At 47.8% G+C, this 21,303-nt stretch overlaps 1 protein-coding gene across 1 annotated transcript in view; it reads left to right on the forward strand.

Annotated features, from left to right (window-relative positions):
• LZTR1 (leucine zipper like post translational regulator 1) overlaps nucleotides 1-21,303 on the forward strand; it is a 258,107-nt gene that overhangs the window by 216,257 nt on the left and 20,547 nt on the right. The window contains exons 18-19 of the mRNA XM_032795074.2: nucleotides 14,088-14,193; nucleotides 20,225-20,305. Coding sequence (XP_032650965.1) covers nucleotides 14,088-14,193; nucleotides 20,225-20,305 — 187 coding nt within the window. The remainder of the gene's footprint in view (nucleotides 1-14,087; nucleotides 14,194-20,224; nucleotides 20,306-21,303) is intronic.

Raw genomic sequence — 21,303 nt, forward strand, 5'->3', positions numbered from 1 at the left:
CCCGGAGGCCAATACCGTCGAATTGCGGCCACACTAACCCTAATCTGAAATGGCAATACCGATTTCAGCGCTACTCCCCTCGTCAGGGAGGAGTACAGATATCGGTATTAACAGCCCTTTATATTGATATACAGGGCTTCATTGTGTGGTTAATTCAGTTAATTCGGTTTAACACTGCTAAATTTGATATAAACTCATAGTGTAGACCAGGCCAGAGAAATGCTGTTTTGTCCTGGTGCAGGGATTTGAGGGCTTTTATTTCCACCTGGACCCAAATTCCTGGTCGTAACTGTGGTGAACGATAGAGGCTGGCAGGGCAGATTTAAGTCCACTGCTAAGAATGAGGACTCTAAAAGGATGGACTTTATGGTTAGGAAGATTTACATCTCTTCATCTCTGCAAATGTGGATTGTAAACCAGCAGGCATTGTCCAAATATGAATTTGTAAATTGGATGTCCATGTCTAAGTTTGCAGATCAGCTGTCTGAAACCTCCAGAGAGAAATTTTGGACATTAATTACCAAAGGCTGCTTGATGGCCAAGACATCATTTCAGTCCATGCTGAACATCACGGACACTTCAGTCAGAGTTGTGGCCTCCACAAGACCATGACAAGGGCATCTTGGCTGCAGAATTTGGGCATTGCTCCTGACATGCAGCAGGCTATAGATGATCTGCCCTTCGATGGTTGGGTGCTTTTTTCAGACAAGATGGATGAGACTTAGTACTTCTTCAAGGATTCTAGGGTCACCCTATGTTCCTTGGGTTTGTATGCACTGGCAGTGCAAAGGTGCCACTATGGTCAGCAGCAACCACAGCAATACTGTCTACAACACAGTTTTGGGCAGTCTCAGCTTTCCATGGCAGTTTGGATGTGCCTGAGGCTCTTGGGCCACATATCTGTTTGCACGCAGATGGTTCAGTTAGCAAGATTGCGCCTTTACACCTTCAAATGTGGCTCAGGATGGTTTACCATCTGACTCTTCATTCCTTGGACAGATTGGTCCATCTCCCTCCACTGGTCCTGGACTCCTTGCAGTGGTGGATGCTTCCAGAAAGTATATGTCAGGGCATTCCCTTGTCCAGCCCCTGCCAACCGAGTCTATTGTCACTGACATCTCCCTGGTGGGCTGAGATGCACAGCTGAGGTCACTGAAAATTCAGGGTCTGTGGTCAGAGCAGGAGATGTCACTGCATATCAACATGCTGGAGCTTCAGGCCTTCTATAATGCTTGTCCCGCCTTTCTGAACCACATCAGGGGAGCCATCATTTACATATTTACCAACGATATTGTTGTGATGCATTATGTGAACAGACAAGGGGAGCACAATCCAGGGTGGTCAGGTTATGGCAGTTCTGCATTGAGGAGATTATCACTCTAATAGCCGATTGCTTACCTGAGGCCCAGAGTCATCTTGCAGACCATCTCAGAATGAATTTTTCCCTGAGTCACGAGTGGTCCCTGAAGACAAGCATCCTGCAGGTAATCTTTGCAGCTTGGGGCATTCCAATGACGGACCTGTTTGCTACAAGGGACAACAGGAAATGCCACCTGTTCTGCTCTCGAGCAGAATTCTGTCCGGGCTCCCTGACTGACACCTTCCATCTCAGCTGGCATCAGCTCTTCTGTATGTGTTTCCTCAATCCCGATCATACCACAGGTCATCCTCGAACTGAAAGTGGATCAGGCCAAGCTCATCCTCCTTGTCCCAACATGGCTGAGGCAGTGTTGATTCTCCAACCTTGCGCTGTCAATTCAGCCTCCTTTATCCCTTCATCTTCATCCTGACCTACTCACTCAGAATCATGGTCATGCCTTGCATCTCATGCTCAGCTCCCTGCATCTCACTATATGGCTGTTTTGTGGTTAAATGAGAATGAAGTGTTGTTTGGCAGCCATTCTACAGGTTCTATTCAATAGAAAGCTCTGTACCAGAATCGCCTGTATGACAAAATGGAAGCATTTTTTTGGTGTGGTTGTCAGCCCACAGAGTTCAACTGATGCTGGTCTCTGTCCAGGACATCTTAGAGTACGTGCTGTGTCTTCAGCTGCCTGGCCTTGCCTTTAGCTCTTGTGGTTGCACCTGGTGGTGATTTCAGTGTTTCATCCACCCATTCTTGGAAGATCAGTCTTTTCCAATGCCATGGCGGCAAGATTTCTTTAAAGGCCTTCTTCATCTCTATCCTCCAGTGTCTGGGAGCCAGTTACTCTGTGGGACCTAATACTATCCTGGTGGACTTGATGGGGCCTCCTTTTGAGCCTCTGGCATCTTAACCCTTTCTGCTTTTGTATCAGAGAACTGCTTTCCTGGTTTCACTAACATCTGCAAGGGGACTCTCTGAGTTGCAGGCTCTGATGGCAGAGCCTCCTTATACATGGTTCTCCAAAGACAAAGTGCTTTATGGCCACACCCAATATTTTTGTCTAAAGTGGTCTGCCAGTTTTATTTGAACCAGATGGTATATGTACTGTGATGGAGCAAGGGCAGATGGCTACAGTAAGTACTGAGGAACAGGTATGTTAGCCCCAGGCTAAACAAATCCCTAGTACCCTGGTAACCAAATGGCAGTTGCTCCAGGTTAATCAGGGCACCTGGGGCCAATTAAGATCTTTCTAGAAGGCAGTGGAGATAGCTACATTGATTAGAACACCTGCAGCCAATCAAGGCAGGCTAATCAGGCCACCTGGGTTTAAAAAGGAGCTCACTCCAGTCAGGCGAGGAGGAGCCAGAGGAGAGGAAGCGCGGTGAGGAGCTGGGAGCAAGAGGCAAAGGAGCTGAGACTGAGAGGGTGTGCTACTGGAGGATTGAGAAATTATCAGACAATCAAGCATTATCAGACACCAGGAGGAAGGTCCTGTGGTGAGGATAAAGAAGGTGTTTGGAGGAGGCCATGGGGAAGTAGCCCAGGGAGTTGTAGCTGTCATGCAGCTGTTACAGGAGGCACTATAGACAGCTGCAATCCACAGGGCCCTGGGCTGGAACCCGGAGTAGAGGGCGGGCCCGGGTTCCCCCCAAACCTCGCAACTCCTGATCAGACACAGGAGGAGTTGACCCAGACTGTGGGTTCCACCAGAGGGGAAGATCACTGAGGTGAGCAAATCTGCCAATAAGCGCAGGACCCACCAAGGTAAGGAGGAACTTTGTCACAACTGGTGTCAGAAGTGGGATTTTTGGTGTGCACAGCGCGGGCGGAAGAAAGGAGGGTGATTTAAAAAAAAAAAAAGAGAGAGGGTTAATTTTTTTTTTTCACCACAATGGATGACATAGTGCAGGCACTGATACAAGCCACGGCAGCCCAGCAGGAGGCTACCCGTGTCCAGGCAGCCGCCCAGCAAGAAGCAGTGCGGCTGCAGCAAGAGACTAATCGCCTGCTGATGGACCAAGCTGCTCAAGACCGAGCTATGTTGCGGGAACTGGTAAACCAGGTAAAGACCCTTACAGAGCTGAACCGTGGCCATGATGGGACACGGCTCATACGGGCTAGCCATTGGCTGCAGAAAATGACACAAAGGAGGATGATGTAGAGTACCTTCTGGCCTTTGAGAGGACAGCCCTACGGGAGGCCTGGCCTCGAGATCAGTGGTCTGGCATCCTTGCCCCATTCCTGTGTGGGGAGGCCCAGAAGGCCTACCATGATCTGCCTGAAGAGGCTGCAGCAGACTACCCCCAGCTGAAAGCAGAGATCCTGGCCAGATCTGGGTAACGACTGCAGTGCGGGCCCAGCGGTATCACGAGTGGAGGTACCAGGAAGACAAAACCCCGCGGTCCCAATTGTATGACCTCATCCATCTCGCACGAAAGTGGTTGCAAACAGAGTCCCGGAGTCCGAAGAGATACTAGAGGTTCTGGTCATCGACCGGTACATGAGGGCACTGCCACCAGATCTCCGCAAATGGGTAGGCCAGAACGATCCGTCCACCTATGATGAGATGATCACGCTGGTAGAAGATGCATGACAGCCAGGGAATTGACCCAACTACCCAAGGAAAGCCCCTTTCGTAGCAAACACCCAACCCCAGCCCTGGAAGGTGGACAGCCAAACCCCTGGGGAGTCCTAGGTGGAGGAAGAGGGGGCTGAAAACCAGCAGAGACTCCAGAAGGAAGGGATTGGCCTGAGTGGGGGAAACCCTGGGACTAAACCCCTAGCCCACATGATAGGGAAAATTAGAAACAATTATAGATGTTATGCATGTGGGAGTGGGGACACATAGCAGCACAGTGTCCCAGCACCGAGGAGCCTATGCAATGCAACTTGGGGGATTGGGGAGGTCCCATGCGCCCTTATCCACCTTGCGGGCATCGCATTAGCCCCGCATAACTACACCAGGCCGGGTGAAGATAAATGGAGCAGAGACTACAGCACTTGTGGACTCGGGGAGTGCTATCACCCTTATATCGGGTAAGCTGGTAAAAAGTAGCCAGCTGCTGCAAGCCAAACGCGTAGCAGTGACATGCGTGCATGGGCCATGAGCCATTACCCCACCATCCCAGTGGAGACAGAGGTTCAGGGAACCCCATTGAGGTGACAGTGGGCGTAGTTCCTAAACTCCCATATCCTGTAGTCATTGGGAGGGACTATCCAGGGTTTGATAAGTTACTCCCCCCAGAGAGGCTGGAGGGAGATGGGGACCCTGTTGGCAGCGACTCATCGTTGGGGGAATGTCAACCCCCAATGTTTTCTGAGTTTTCTCAGGATCTATTCTCAGCCCCCAAAAGGCCCGGAAGACAAAAAAAGAAAGGAAGGCCGCGAAGGCTTGGGAACCCGGATCCTGACCCAGGGCAGAAGACCGCGCTAGTAGGGCAGATGGACACGAGCAGCCATCAGAGAAACTACCAACACGGAAGGTGAGCCGGAGGCTGGCCCCAGCCATGATGGTGATGAGCTGTTGGAAGAAACAGAAGCTGGCCCCTGGGAGCTCAGGCAGGTTAGTCCTGGGAGAGAGACTTTCGGGAGGGACCAGGCAGAAGACCCTAGATATGATAACATCAGGAAAGAGGTGGCTGAGATAGATGGGACACCAGTGGAGGGGAAGGTCCGGGGTCCAGGACCCTACTTTATAGTGAAGAAAGATCTCCTGTACCGTGTGGTGCAAATGCAGGAGCAGGAGATACATCAACTTCTGGTGCCACAAAACATCAAAAAGCCATATTGAGCCTCGCCCACAGTCACCTGTTTGGAGGACACTAGGGATAGAGAAAACCCAGGCCAGGATCCTGCGGAGGTTCTTCTGGCCAGGAGTACATGAAGATGTCAGGCGATACTGCACCTCTTGTCCAGAGTGTCAGCTACATAGCCCTCGCCCACACTTGCGGGCCCCTTTGATACCTCTTCCAATAATAGAGGTACCATTTGAACGCATAGCCATGGATCTGATTGGGCCCCTAGAGAGACAGCTCGGGGGTCCCATCCACCCTCAACATGTTGCTGGTTGTACTAGACTATGCAACCGATAACCCGAAGCCGTCCCCTACGAACACAGCTTCCAGACATAGCTAAGGAGCTAGTACAGATCTTTTCCTGGGTTGGGCTACCCAAGGAGTATTTTACTGACTGATCAAGGGACACCTTCGTATCCAAGTTGATGAAAGATCTCTGTTCATTGCTCCATGTACAAGCCCTACGGACCTCTGTATACCACCCACAAAGCAGACGGTCTTGTGGAAAGGTTAGTAGGACCCTCAAGGCCATGATCAGGAAAGTGGTGAGCCGGGATGGGAATACTGGGCATACCCTATTGCCTCTACCTCATGTTTGCCATCCCAGGGAAGTCGCCACAAGCCTCCACAGGTTTCTCTCCATTTCCCGAGCTACTCTATATGGGCGCGCCACCCGTGTCCCCGAGGCATATTGGATATAGCCAGAGAAGCCTGGAAGGAGGAGCCAAATCCCGGAACCCCGGAAATAGTCGAGCATGTACTACAGATGAGGGATCGCGATAGTCTCGAGTTTACACCCATTGTACGGGAAACTTGGAGAAAGCACAGGAGACCCAACGAACCAATTAAACCACCAAGCAAAGCTTCGACGGTTCCAACCAGGGGATCGAGTATGGTCCTTGGTGCCCACAGCAGAAAGCAAGCTGTTGGCCCAGCTCGCAGGAACCCTCGAAGTGATTGAAAGCCGTGGGAGAGGTAACTATAAAGGCATGCAGCAGCCAGCCGCAGCAACCGGAGCAAATTTACCACAATCAATCTTCTAAAACCTTGGCATTTGATTGAGAGCATGCTCAGTCACCCAGGAGACCCTTCCCCAGACAGGATAACCTTACAAAGCAAATGAAAGATATCACTCGACTTTGACGACCGAACAATAACAGATACCAAATCCAAAAGGTTCGAGGCAGCCGACATAGATTAAATCGCAATCCGAGATGTGTTCTCTCACAAAACCAGGATATCACGACGCCGACGAACTGAGACTATCACCATAACTCCACACGATCCCCGGAGCCAAGGTAACACTGAGACCCTACCGAATCCCAAGCAGCCAAAGAGACCAGACCCAATCCAGGCCGAAGTAAAGCAAAATTCCTCCTTAGAATTATAGGCCGGTATTGAAGAATCCTAGTCTAGCTGGTGCAGTCCAAATTGTCTCAGTAGCCTGCAAACCGTGATCCCGGCACCATGAGAATCTCTGTAATGACTTCTCGCGTGACTGATGACATGGTATCTCCAAGTTATGATGCGTATACCCCATACCACGCATCGATGCCAACACTGGTTATATGACCGACTGGGGTAGTGCCCGATTCTTGACTACACTGGAATCTGACAAAAAGGGTTATTATTGGCAGATTCCCCTGACCAAAGAAGCTAAAGAAACAGCGCGTTCTCCACACCCCGGACCTAATCCAGTACACTGACCCTACCCTTACCCCGAACTATTTAGCACCTGGTGTTGCCATAGAGCTACAGCTGCCGGCCAATCACGGTAGCAAAGTCCAACGAAAGTCCAGTACATAACTGAGACTGTATTCCTCCTGAGCACATCCTTTCTTGGGAAAGGACCCAGAATAACCAACAGCTAACTCGCTGAGAATGCATGGACCTCAATTAATGGGGAGTGGGCTGGAGAGGAGGCACTTGAACCAGATCTTGGGGACTTTCACCACTCTTTAGGCAAAACACCGACACAACCGAACGGACATACTTGGCAACGTCCTACAGCCCATCCCCTCCCAAGTGGAAGGACTTCCCCAACTGTCTTTGGTTCTGTTCACCCCAGCATGGCCACTGGATGATCATGGGGTGTCCACCAGAAAGAATTTCCTTGTATAAAAGTCCTTGGTCTATAACAAACTGGGATCGGTTAGGAAGAGCTGAGAGGCGGGTGGGGTGCTCCGTGCCCGCCACCCAAGCTTTCTGAAGGCTGTCATCTGCTTCCTGCTCAGTCTGGAACCTGTTCCCTTGAGGCTGGGGACACCAGTTCTTCCTCAGACTGTGGACTTGGGCTTGGTCCCTCTGGAAGCGATGTAGGTGATGGGGTTGTTTCCGTTGCTGGTGAACCGCTCTCCGCTGGTGCACCTGGGGTATTTCAGGCTCTGGCTGAGCCTCTTCGGTATGGTTGTCTGTTGCTTCTGCCAGTTCAGGCTCGCTGGCCCCCTCTGGCGTTGAGGTTGAAGATGTGGTGTGCAACTGCTGGTGCTGGTGCTGGTTGCTGTTCCAGTTCCGGGCCTGGGACTGGAGGTGCTGTGGCTGGTTCAGCCGTTGGCATGGGATCCGGGTCCACTACCTCTGTCTGGTCTCTGGTAACACAGACGGGTTCCCTGTGGACGGCTCAGGAACAGGAATGGGTCTGGAAGCTTGCCTGGTTTGGCTGCGTGTAACCATTCCCACTCTCTTGGCCCGCTTCACCTGGTTGGCCAAGTCTTCCCCAGTAGCATGGGGATGGAATAATTGTCATAGACTGCAAAAGTCCACATTCCTGACCAGCCTTTGTACTGGACAGGCAGTTCAGCTGTAGGCAAGTCTACAGCTTGTGACATGAAGGGGTAAATGGTCACTTTGGCCTTTGGGTTGATGAGTTTGGGATCCACGAAGGATTGGTGGATAGCTGACACTTGTGCCCCGTGTCTCTCCACGCGGTAACCTTCTTTCCGCCCACTCTCAAATTTTCCCTTCGCTCCAAGGGGATTTGAGAGGTATCTGGGCCTGGGGATCTTTGTGTGTGATGGTGGTGTAATGACTTGCCCCGGTGGGGTTCTTTGGGCAGTTGGCCTTTTATATGTCCCAGTTCATTACACTTATAGCATCTTCCAGCTGAACGGGTCACTGGTCGAGGTGAGTTACTGGAGACTGGTGAGGTGGAAGATAGGGTGTCTGTGGCTTCCTTGGGTTGTAGGTGGGGTTTTTGGGTTGCCCTCGTTGTAGGGTTTATTGTCGGTGTGCCCCTGGGGTTTCATTCCCCTTTACAGTAGCTTTCTTGCTTTCTGCCACTTCCATCCATTTGGCTCCAATCTCCCCCGCCTCGGTGAGATTTTTGGGTTTTCCATCTTGTATGTACCGTGTTATGTCCTCAGGAACACCATCCAAGAACTGCTCCATTTGTATGAGGAGGTGCAGTTCGTCAATGGATTGAACATTGGTTCCTGATATCCAGGCCTCATAATTCTTTCCAACGTAGTAGGCGTGTTTGGGAAATGACCCATCTGGTTTCCACTTTTGGGTTCTGAAACGCCGACGGGCATGATCCGGGGTTATCCCCATTCTGTATCTGGCCTTGGTTTGAAACAGTTTATAATCGTTCATTTTGTCCTTTGGCATTTCAGCCGCCACCTCTGCTAAGGGTCCACTGAGGTGTGACCTCAGCTCTACCATGTACTGGTCTTCAGGGATGCTGTACCCAATGCAGGCTCTTTCAAAATTTTCTAAGAAGGCCTCAGTGTCATCACCTGCCTTGTAGTTGGGAAATTTCTTGTGCTGGTGAACAACAACTTGGCGAAGGGTTGTTAGGATTGTGGGTTCTGTTGCTTAGCCTGTTCTAATTTCCAGTTCTGTTCTAATGGGACTGTCCCTCTGATTTTTCACTGTCTTGGTGGGTTTTTCCTCTGGAGTTCTTTCTGTCTTCTGTGGGCTGCATCTTCTTGTTTTCTTCTGTGGGCTCTTCTTCTTTGTTGTTTTTTGTGGCTGCTCTTTTGCTGTTTTTTCTTTTAGCCTGCCATTTTGATTTTGTTCTTGTTTCTTTTATGGGCTTCTCTTCTTTGTGTTCTGCCCTTAATTAGTTCTTCCGTCTCCTATGTCTTTCTTTTGATTTGTGTCTCTGGTTGCAGTGCTCGTTCCTGTTTTCAGGGCATTTTGTTGAACATCATCATGGTTCCTGTTTCTTGTGTTGGGGTGCCCTCTGGTGTTTATTGTCTGAACTGCTGGCTCTCTGTTGTCTCCTGGGTCTGCCTAGCAACAGTGCCTTTTTTAAGTTCTCTTCTAGCTAACCTTTTGACATGCAAATTAACTAGTAAACAAAAGCCACTTTATTTACCTGTGTGTGTTTGCTGGGTACTTGATTCCCAATCGGAATTCTATTGTTTAACAAAAGACCCTTTGTCACCTTAATGGCTCCTTGCTTAAAATGCAAGCCACCAAAGCAGCAGAAAAAGAAAAAAAAAAAAATTCTCTCTGGCTCCTTTTAAAACCAAACCCTTTCTCTCTGCTAAAAGCCCCTAGCAGAGAAAAGAAAAATATAATATCCTACTGGCTTCTGGATTCTTATATCCACCGCTGCCACCATATCATAAGCTTTCCAAATCTGGCCCTATGAAGTGATTGAAGCCGTGGGAGAGGTAAACTATAAGGTGCGGCAGCCAGGCCGCAGGAAACCGGAGCAAATTTAGCACATCAATCTTCTAAAACCTTGGCATGATCGAGAGGCATGCTTAGTCACCCAGGAGACCCTTCCTCAGGAGGATAACTTACATGAGCAAGTGAAGATATCACCCGACTTGACGCCAATCCAAAAGATCAAGGCAGCCGAAATGATTAATCACAACCGAGATGTGTTCTCTACAAAACCGGGGCGGAAAACTGAGACCTATCACCTTATCTGCACGATCCCCGGAGCCAAGGTTACACTGAGACCCTACTGAATCCCAGCAGCCAAAAGAGAAGAAATCAAGGCCAAAGTAAAGAAAATGTTAGAATTGGCGTTATTGAAGAATCCTACAGTCAGTGGTGCAGTCCAGTTATTCTAGTGCCCAAACCTGATGGTACCACGAGATTCTGTAATGACTTTTGCTGACTGAATGAAGTATCCCAATTTGATGCATACCCCATACCACGCATCGACGAACTGGTTGACCGACTGAGTAGTGCCCAATTCTTGACTACACTGGATCTGACAAAAGGGTATTGGCAGATTCCCCTGACCAAAGAAGCTAAAGAAAAGACAGCTTTCTCCACCCCAGATGGACTATTCCAGTACACTGTCCTCCCTTTTGGGTTACATGGGGCCCCAGCCACATTCCAGCGCCTCCTGGATAAGCTGCTGCACCCTCATACTAGTTATGCAGCTGCATACCTAGATGATGTCATCATCCATATGCCAGACTGGGGAACCCACTTGGAGAAAGTTGAGGCAGTACTATGCACCTTAAGGCAAGCTGGCCTCACCGCTAATCCCGCTAAATGTGCCACAGGACTAGCAGAGGCTAGGTACCTGGGATATATTGTAGCAAGGAGTATAGTGAAGCCCCAAACTAATAATCTAGAGGCGATTCAAAACTGGCCCCAGCCGACCCGAAAGAAGCAGGTCCGTGCGTTCCTAGGTGTGGTAGGCTACTACCAATGTTTTATTCCCCACTTCGCCAGTAGGGCAAGTCCTCTAATGGACCTGGTGAAGGCCCGAGGTCCAGACATGGTGAAGTGGACCAACGCAGCAGAGGGGGCATTTTTAGACCTTCGGACGGCTCTCTGTAATGACCTCATACTCATAGCCCCAGAATTTACCAAGGAATTTATTTTACAGACAGATGCTTCTAAGATGGGGTTGGGGGTGGTTCTATCACAAATGATTGGAGAAGAAGAACACCTGATCCTCTACCTAAGCAGAAAGTTGCTCCCAAGAGAACAGAAGTATTCAGTAGTCGAGAGAGAATGCCTTGCTGTCAAATGGGCCATGGAGACACTGCGTTATTACCTCTTAGGCCGACGATTTACTCTTGTGACAGACCATGCATCCCTCCAATGGATCCAGTGAAATAAGGAAAAGAATGCAATAGTCACCAGGTGGTTCTTATCCCTCCAACCATTCCAGTTCTGCATACGGCACAGGGCTGGATGCCACCACGGCAACGCTGATGGTCTTTCACGAGCACACTGACTGGCATCCCAAGTTGCCCAACCCTATGGTGTTGAGCAGAGGGGGGGATATGTGATGGGGCAAGGGCAGATGGCTACAGTAAAGTACTGAGGAACAGGTATGTTAGCCCCAGGCTAAACAAATCTGTAGTATCATGGTAACCAAATGGCAGTTGCTCCAGGTTAATCAGGGCACCTGGGGCCAATTAAGATCTTTCTAGAAGGCAGTGGAGATAGCTACATTGATTGGAACACCTGCAGCCAATCAAGGCAGGCTAATCAGGGCACCTGGGTTTAAAAAGGAGCTCACTCCAGTCAGGCGAGGAGGAGCCAGAGGAGAGGAAGCGTGGGTGAGGAGCTGGGAGCAAGAGGCGAAAGGAGCTGAGACTGGGAGGGTGTGCTACTGGAGGATTGAGGAATTATCAGACAATCAAGCATTATCAGACACCAGGAGGAAGGTCCTGTGGTGAAGATAAAGAAGGTGTTTGGAGGAGGCCATGGGGAAGTAGCCCAAGGAGTTGTGGCTGTCATGCAGCTGTTACAGGAGGCACTATAGATAGCTGCAATCCACAGGCCCCTGGGCTGGAACCCGGAATAGAGGGCGGGCCCAGGTTCCCCCCAAACCTTGCAACTCCTGATCAGACACAGGAGGAGTTGACCCAGACTGTGGGTTCCACCAGAGAGGAAGATCACTGAGGTGAGCAAATTCACCAATAAGCGCAGGACCCATCAAAGTAGAGGAGGAACTTTGTCACAGTACCCATGTTTTTTCCTAAGCTGCAGTGGACAAGAAGCTGGATATGAGTCAACAGAGTGCCCTTGTTGCCAAGAAGGCTAATGGCATTTTGGGCTATATAAGTAGGGGCATTACCAGCAGATCGAGGGATGTGATCATTCCACTCCATTTGACATTGGTGAGGCCTCATCTGGAGTACTGTGTCCAGTTTTGGGCCCCACACTACAAGAAGGATGTGGAAAAATTGGAAAGAGTCCAGCAGAGGGCAACAAAAATGATTAGAGATCTGGAGGGAGGGATAGCTTAGTGGTTTGAGCATTGGCCTGCTAAACCCACAGTTGTGAGTTCAATCCTTGGGGGGGGCCACTTAGGAAACTGGGGTAAAAATCTGTCTGGGGATTGGTTCCCCTTTGAGCAAGGGGTTGGATTAGATGACCTCCTGAGGTCCCTTCCAACCCTGGTATTCCTTGATTTTATGATTTAGTGTCATCCTCAAACTTGCTGAGGGTGCAATTGTAACTGGTTCTTCTAGATGTGATACAGACATGAATTCCACGACCCACCCTCCACCTCCTCTGCATCAGAGTCTAGTCTCGGGATGTTCGTTGCAAAGGAATGGAGTGGGGTTCGGGCATCACTGCCTCCGAAAGCCTGGAATGGGGCTATGGCCAGGAGGTGTGAGCTCTGCCCCTCTGCAGGTACTGCTAGGGAAAATTCTCTTCCTCTGGTGCACTGGGTACACACACACCTAAGTGGAATACACACATCTGCATCACATCTTGAAGGTTAGTAAGTAACCTTTTATTACACCCAAGCCACAGTGGAATTGTCAAAGTAGGCGTTCCCCTGCCATCTCACTTGTGCAGGGCCTGATCTGGTTGATGCACTCAGAGCATGCTGAACCCACACAAAAGGGTAAGCAAGTCAACACCTGGTAGCCTGGTGTTTACAGCAAGCACCAGGAGTGTAGGAAACCTGTGTTCGAGTCTCTGCTCCAAATCAGACAGAGCCGGGTTATGAAAACAGATCTCTCACACCCCCAGGTGTGTGCAGTGGGCTAATGGAGGCTGGACTTGATGACCTCTTGAGAGGCCTTCATTCCTATCATTTTAAAATGGGGTAGAGGATAGAGGATTCAATTCTCTGTGAGAAAAAGCTCACTTGGTTTGGGTTCAAGGCTAAGAATCCTGAGCAGAGATAGGCATATCCTTCCAGTCTGTCAATTAGTTATGTAAATCCCTTTGTGAATCTGGGCCCTAAGCCCTCTGCATTTCACTCCTGGCCAGCTCAGGCAGTTCCCTGCTCAGTTGCTGGCTTCTGAGAATCCAGTTCATAGGTGTTTAACTCTCCCTGTACAATGCATGGGGAGCCTGACCACCTAACTCGGGCTGTGAATTCCACTTTGTGGCAAGGTGCCTAGGAGTTAAGTACTGCAATGCCAAGATCCTCTTTGTGAGCACAACTATGCAGGACTTACTCCCTGCTCACTATATTTTTGATCCATTGCTGTCATTCACAATATCTTACAGAGAGTATGCATGCCTCAGTATGTTGGACTGGCCCACTAACTAACCATCTTGCTGTGCAACTCTAGGGGAAATACTTTATGCACATTTTTGGAGGGAGCTTGCACGGACCACTATAGAGTCATAGAAATGTAGGGCTGGAAGGGACTTGGAGAAGTCATCATGTCCAGTTCCCTGCTCTGAGGCAGGACCAAGAAACCTAGACCATCACTGATTGGTATTTGTCCAACATGTTCCTAAAAACCACCAATGATGGGAATTCTACAACCTCTCTTGGAAGCCTATTGCAGAGGGTGAACTACCCTTGTAGTTAGAAAGTGTTTCCTAATATTTAATGTAAATCTCCCTTGCTGCAGATTAAGTCCATTACTTCATGTTCTATCTGAGCAGCTGGCCCCTGATCCTGAGGTCAGCCAAGCTGGCCACTGCAGAAGTCACGGAATCCATGACTTCTGCAACCCCCGTGACAGACACAGAGCCCTAATTATGACCCACTTGGAACACAAATTTGTTCTCCTTGACTAGCTTTATAGCTACCTCTTCGCTGCCCCTTATTATTATGGTTTCTACAACAACAGACTTCAAGCATACTGCAAGCAGAACCTGGAAATGAATGTTACAGTGGAAAATGTGCTCCAGGTAATTATCATTGATTCATTTTAATTTGTCAACGGTAATCTTAAATACAGTAAATATTCAAGAAATTCAAAGGATCCAGCAATACCAGCCAGAAGGGTCTGTGATTTACTCACATTCTCAGACAAAAATAATTGGCCAAACTGCAGTTAAGATTGTAGGGTACTATAATTTTTGGGTGGAAAAGCATTAGAATGCATTGGAATTGACACAGAATTTGTAACCAAGAATATTTAAAATTTGAAAGTATGAGGATGAATTGTGAGATAAAACATTTGATGTTTCTAGGCCAAGCTGTTATACAGATGTGACTGGGGAAAGTGTATTAAAATGTTTACAAAGTTTTACCTGTGTTGTTCTTTAGAGGCTTCTGTGCATCCCTACTTGCAGGTCTGACATTCTCTGGCTTCAAGTTCATGGAACCTCTACTACATTTGTATCGGGTAGGGCTGCATAAGCCCTAATAGTGATGTCAGTGCTCAATGTCTGAATCTATATAAGGCAGTGCAGACCCCAGTGTCTTCATTTCCTTCTCCTCTGCTGTGCAAAGCATTAGGATCCTCGCTGTCTGTGACTTTCTGCCTAATTATTTAGTAAACCATCTTTACCATCTGAATTTTCTTTTATTCACTCTAATTAAAAGAAAGAGAGAGTAGTGTAGGAGACTGATCTGGTGTTGGTACATGCAAAGATGGCAGGAGTAGAGCCCTAGAAAGGCTGTAAGTCTATCTGACAGTCTATCGGAAATCAGACATGTATGTTTCATGAAGCTCACACTCCATCACATTCATCCCCAGAGTATGCCATGATCAGCAATTGAGTCTAAAGGCCTATCTGTCTTTCAAACCAATGACAGCACAGGCCCAGCTATCAGGCTGTCAAGGCAATAAAATCTGGGCCCACAATGACTCTCCTTGGCACAAAAACCCACTACTATTAAATGAGTGAAGACTTGGAACCTGGCTCCAGCCTCTTCACCCACCTCAACTTGAGCTTCTAACAAGGGTTCCAGTGCCAGGTTTGTGCCTCAGGCAGCACTGACCTCTCCTGTGAAGCATTCTCAGGCATTCTCATCTGCATTGACACTGATGATGCAGATAAGTTTGACTCCCCAAATGGTATTAGTTTCTGGACGCTTTTATTGAGAGAACATCCTCAGCTATTGAACATCCTTCTGTGGCACCGGCTGCACCATCCTGGGGATATACACCATTTGCACAGAAGAAACAAAGGAAGGAAAGCATAGGTCTGGTTCTGGGGAAGTGAGGAAGGAAAGAAGAAAGCATCATAACCAATCTCATGGAAATTCCCCAGGGCTGATTTTGAAGAAGGTCTCAGCTCTTTAGTTGTCATTGGCCCTGCAACAGCTGAAGACTTCCCCAGTTCATGTTCCTGGTTATCTGTCAACTTTTCCCAAGACTAGTCAACTAATCCCCATACAAGATTTTTGCTTCACTGGTGCACAGTTTGGCTTTGGAACTTTCTCCTGATTCATCTCTGGAATTCCTGATCCGTGATGCCCAGCATCTCCCTTTGGCTTCACTCAGGCCCCCTGTGAGTGAACCATCACCATCAGCCTTCATGCACCTCTTCAGTTCCACAGAGCACTCTGTCTTCTATGATATCAGGAGTTCACAGATGTTGCTGTGGCCTTCCCTTCACAAAGCTTTAAGGGCACTACCTGGTGGTACTTGAACTGTGTGGTCTCTGCTGCATTAGGAAAGATAAAGGGTACTAAATCTGCTCCCTGGACACAGAATTTCCTCACCCAGTAGGAAATCATATTTGTTGGGATCCATGTGTATTGCCAGTTACCAGGCAGCGACAAGACACTAACAGTATACCTTCTGGGATGCTATTGTTCTGGATTTGATTCCTAAAGATCAGAGTAAGGCAGCAAAGGATCTTGCCACTGAAGCAGAAGTATGGCCTGTCATTCTCCCTCATGCAGCCTGTGACACCTCTGATCCTTGCAACAGAGCCACAGCCACAGAGATATTCATGAATTAAGTCCTCAGACCTTACCCCAGAATCACAAGTGTGAATACAGAATTTGAAAGTTAAGGCCATTTTACCAAAAAAATCAACAAAACCTTAGAGGCTTTTGTGGTAAGATGAGGCCCTGAAACATAAACCCTTGTATCAGAGGGCCGGTATGAGACCTAAGGCTTGAACTAAAGTAATGGTCAAGACTTTGCTAACATAAACCAAAGCTAAGCTGTGAGCCAGAGACAGGCCCTCCTTACAGGAGCTGGCAAGAAGAAGGCTGATGTTGCAAATATACGCATACCTAAAAGGTACTAAGCACTAGTAATATAAACATGTGCCTGGACAGTACTAGAACATTCTGGTACTAGCGCATTCCACATAGATAACAGGGAACATGCTGACCCATCCTAAAGACAGGGCAGGAGGGTAACATGAAGGATAGAGTTGTTTTGTTTGAACCAACATGTACAAAGTGAGAGGTGGCACCCTAACACATAGAGGGGTTGCACTTCTGTATGTCAGGAGTGAAGGGTTGTCTTGTCTGGTCTAGGGGTCTGTGGTAAGTCCCACCACTGACTGAGCTGGTCCATTGTCAGGGGGCACATATTCGTAGTATGTCCTGTAGAGTCTGTGGGAAACTATTACTATGCTTTGTTTGACAATAAATCTAGCTGGGTGCCTTTGTACTTTATTGAAGTCTGTGGTCTTTGGAGGTTCTCTCAGGGTCTGCTGTGTCAGCTATCAGCGCAGAGCCAGGGCAGCACTCAGAGGGAACATACTCTTGCATCCGACTGTTACCAACATTGAACAGAGCAGAGCACCACACCAGTGACATCTGATGACATTGGTGTGGTGCTTGTATCACTAGTCTCCAGACCTCAAGTTTGCTACCCCAGTTGGAAGCCATATTCCAGTTTCTTGCACTCTCTTCTCTTCATCTACCACCTCCACATCTTTTAGAGATTTTACAAAGCCAAATCTGAAATCACATCGAATTGCTGGGTACTGAAGACTACGCATCAAGGTTACTCCATACAGTTCTTCACGGGGCCCTCCTTCACGGATCCTTCTCACAAGAGTTCATTCTGGGAGGAAGTCAACCTACGCTGACCAAATGAGCCACAGAAGAGGCCCCCCAGGAGTTCTGGGTTTCTACTTGAGGTATTCCTTGATCTCCAGGAAGATGGATGGCCTCTGCCTGATATAAGACCTCGGAAGACTGAAGAGATAGATCAGAACCTTCAAAATGAGGATGATCGCTATGGCAGTGGTTCTTAACCAAAGACCACGAGCTGGTTTCAGGGGATCCGTCAAGCAGGCCCAGCATTTGACTTGCTGAGGTCCTAGGCAGAAAGACAAAGCCCCACTGTATGGGGCTGAAGTCCGGGGCCCCAAGCTCTACCGTCCAGGGCCCCAAGCCCCACTGCCTGGGGCTGACGCCGAAGCCTGAGCAACTAAGCTTTGTGGGACCCCTTATGGTAGGAGACCCTGGGTAATTGTCCTGCTTTCTACCCCCTAATGCTGGTCCTGGCTTTTATATGCAGAAAAACAATTGTGGCACAGGTGGACCTTGGAGTTTTTTTAGCATGTTGGGGGGGCCTCAGAAAGAAGAAGGCTGAGAACCCCTGCTGGTTCGTCATCCCCCTCCCTATTCCAAAGAGACTGAAGGCATATCTACATGAACATTGAGTTCTCAGCAAGCTGGAGTGAAAATCTACCCTGCACTAGTGTGCCACTCATTAAGTATTCATGTGGACCCTGCTGCTGTGCACTGAAAGTTCCCTGGTACACTTTGATCTACCCCACTTCGAAACAAGAGTAGATTAAAGTGCATTAGGGAAATTTTAGTGTGTGTCAGCAGGATCCCTACAGATACTTGCTGCACACTAGCATGCCGCACACTATGTTTTCACCCCAGCTTCCTGCAAATTAGTGCTCAGACAAGTCTTAATACATGATTCTTGATTTGAAGGACACCTACTTTCACAGACATAAAACAATCACATAGGAAATGCATGAAGTTTTGCATAGGAGAAAAGTTTTTACAATACAGCACTAAGAGTGTTTACTGACCACCTGATGTGGTGGCAACCCACCCAAGGAAAAGAGGAATATATGTTTTGCTATATCTATACAACTAAACTCTCAAAACTAGATCATGGCAGGAGCTCTTCTACTCTTTGGTCCTGACCTGCAAGTCTTTGGGCTCGAAATCAAGTGGTGCATGTTGAATTGTGCACTTGTAAGAGCCTCACTTTTATTGGCATAGTCTGAGACTAACCTGTGGACAATATGTTGCTGCCAGAGGACAGATTTTACAGTACCAGTCAAACTCTGCAAACCTTGCAATATCACCTTTGCCAAATTATCTGGTTCTTTCTGAGTCTCATGGGACGTAGGCAGGAGTTAGGCATCTGGACACCTCTGGTTACGCAGCAATGTGTCTGCCCACAGGCAGTAAGATAGGCATCTAGGGAACTTTTACTGCAAATTCCTGAGCTCCAAGTGAGTTCAGGCACTTGCAAGGTTTGGCAGGGGGTTGGGCAAACCGGGGTGCTGAAAGTGGGACTTAGGTGCCTAAAATAGGGACTTGGGCACCTAATTCCTTTCATGCATTCAGGCCAAGGCAACTAGACCAACATGAGTGGTCTCTGGAAACATCATTGTCTTGCCATCTCTTCTGCACGTAAACATCTGTGCTAAAATACTTTGCTATCAAGGCAGAAAGGGTCACCTTTTCTATTCAACAATGATCAGGAAGAAGCAGTCTCTCAGGGTCACATTCCTCCTGGATTAGAGCAAGAACTTTATACATTCCTGCCAGTACCTCGTACCCTGAAAGCAGGTAAAAACTCTTGTCATTGCTCCAGAGTGTCTCAAAGCTCTGGTATGCCAAGCTGTTGCATCCTCCTTTGAGCTTCCATGTCACGTTCCACTATCTCCTGACCTGCTATCTCAGACTGGAAGAGGATTCTCCATCCAGATCTAGTATCCCTGCATCTGACTGCCAGGTTGACAGATTCTTAACCAATTCTGACCTATCTTGTTCTGCAAGTGTGAGAAAGATTCTTCAGTCTAGAAAACGTGTGACACACGTGCTGTGTTCAAAGTGGAAGATATGCTCCGCTTGGGCAATGGCTGAAGGATTGTTCTAGAGTGCTGCCCTTCATTCTAGACCATTACCAAAAGGAGACCAGTCTGTTCAATGCATCCCCAAAAGTCCATCAGAATGCAAATTCTGTATGCCAACTCCATCTGCAAGGGTCTAGTGCGGTTGGGGGGTTCTGCTCGCTAATCTCCTGCAAATGGGAATGCACAGAGGACCTGGAAGAATACACTGACAACAGTTATTCTTTGAGACACTTCCTGTCCCCATTCCATTCAGAGTTCTCATCATACTTTGGCACTTTGGTATAGGAGAAGAAGCCAAGGTGATTGGGTACGGGACTTCCTTGTATAGGCTTAGACATTGAACTTCAGTGTCAGTAGGTGGTGCTCATCAGACCCAATTTGGTAGAGGTTCCATCAGCAGATCATTGAGGATGTCAGACCCACAAATGTGAATGCACAGAGACAACCATAAATAAACTTTTTTTCCCTGAAGATCATAGACCAGATCCTCTGCTGTGGTCCTGCTCATTTTTTGCTGCCCAGGTGGTGCAAAAGAACCAAAATCCAGCCAACTAAGAATTTCCCTGGTAGAAGGAATCCTCAGTTGGTATAAAGTTAGCAGTGCCTCCTCCTACATTGATTGCTCCCAACCCACAGCCTAGGATATAGCTTTCCCTTTGCCTGCACCAGTCTCATTCTGGCACCTGAGACAATCTGGCTCCATGCATAGCCTGAATCATCTCCAGATTTCCATAAAAATTGTCTTCTGACAAGAACCGCACACAATATCCAAAATCCAGTTCAGAATGGAAAGCTGGTGGCAACCTCAAGTATAGGGAAATGATCTTCTCTGCATAAAATCGGCACCTGTCTGTGAGTTATACTTTTATCAGAAGAAGAAAGAGAAGAGAGTTTTAACTTTGTTCTGCTCTAGATTTTAGAGGCAGCTGACAAGACACAGGCTCTGGACATGAAGAAGCACTGCCTACATATCATTGTTCACCAATTCACCAAGGTTGGTTGGATCTTCTCTGGGTTTCTGGGAATCTGCTGTCCTCTGTAACTACCATGGCTGAGTACAGCTTAATCTGGTCCTTCATTTAATTCTTCTTGCTCCACAGGACAGCTTGCTATGCTTATAACTGGACATTGTTACTGACAGGCATACTGGGGACAATACCTGCTTTTCTTTTTTTTTATTTGAAAGAACAGCTTTTTGGAAACATGAAAATGTACCAAAACAGAGCAGAAATTCAGAACTCCCACCATTTTCTTATCCTTTTCTTTCTGAGATATTAGCCATTCTGTGTCACACCAGTGCTGGGTTCAGATATGTATGAAAAGATATGTTTGAATGTACAAGCTTCTCTCTCTCTTTCTGGCAATCATAAATGTGATGCTCAGTTTTCTGGTGAAGGAAGTACTGCCTATGTGGTAGTGGCAATGGTAATATTACATGATTTCATAAAATATATAATTATGTTCTGGGCTGGATCTTCTGCAGCCTCCATATTTGTGAAACTTAAATATGGATTATTGTATAAAATAGTGATAAAATGTCAAAAGACTGAAATTCAGATCACCTCGTTAGTTTGTGTCATATGGTATGTGGTCCCTTATTGATGGGAACATTGTTATCCAATACATTGTCCGTCCAAACAAAGAACTCCAACCACCCAGAGGCAGAGCAGACCTTGGCCTGAAAGGTGAACAGTTTAGAAAGTTATGAGCAAATGAAAAAAGGAGTTAGAATGGAAAACCACACTAATTCTTCTCTACCTTTGATTCTAGTCTTGCACTGACTTCCCTTCTCCACTGAAGATCTTGTCTCTCTCTCTTTTTTTTTTTTTTTTTTTAAAGGAGAGACCAGATGCTATTCAGCACAAGTTTCCACTTCTACCGCTCCTCCTCATTTGTTCCCATCCTGTACCATCTCTCCCTACATCCCAGTCTTCAACTCAGCAATATGTCTCCTGCTTTCTTTCTCTAACCCCGCACACAGCACCTTTGACC

Source organism: Chelonoidis abingdonii, chromosome 4, assembly GCF_003597395.2.
Source record: "Chelonoidis abingdonii isolate Lonesome George chromosome 4, CheloAbing_2.0, whole genome shotgun sequence".
Classification (NCBI taxonomy): domain Eukaryota; kingdom Metazoa; phylum Chordata; order Testudines; family Testudinidae; genus Chelonoidis; species Chelonoidis abingdonii.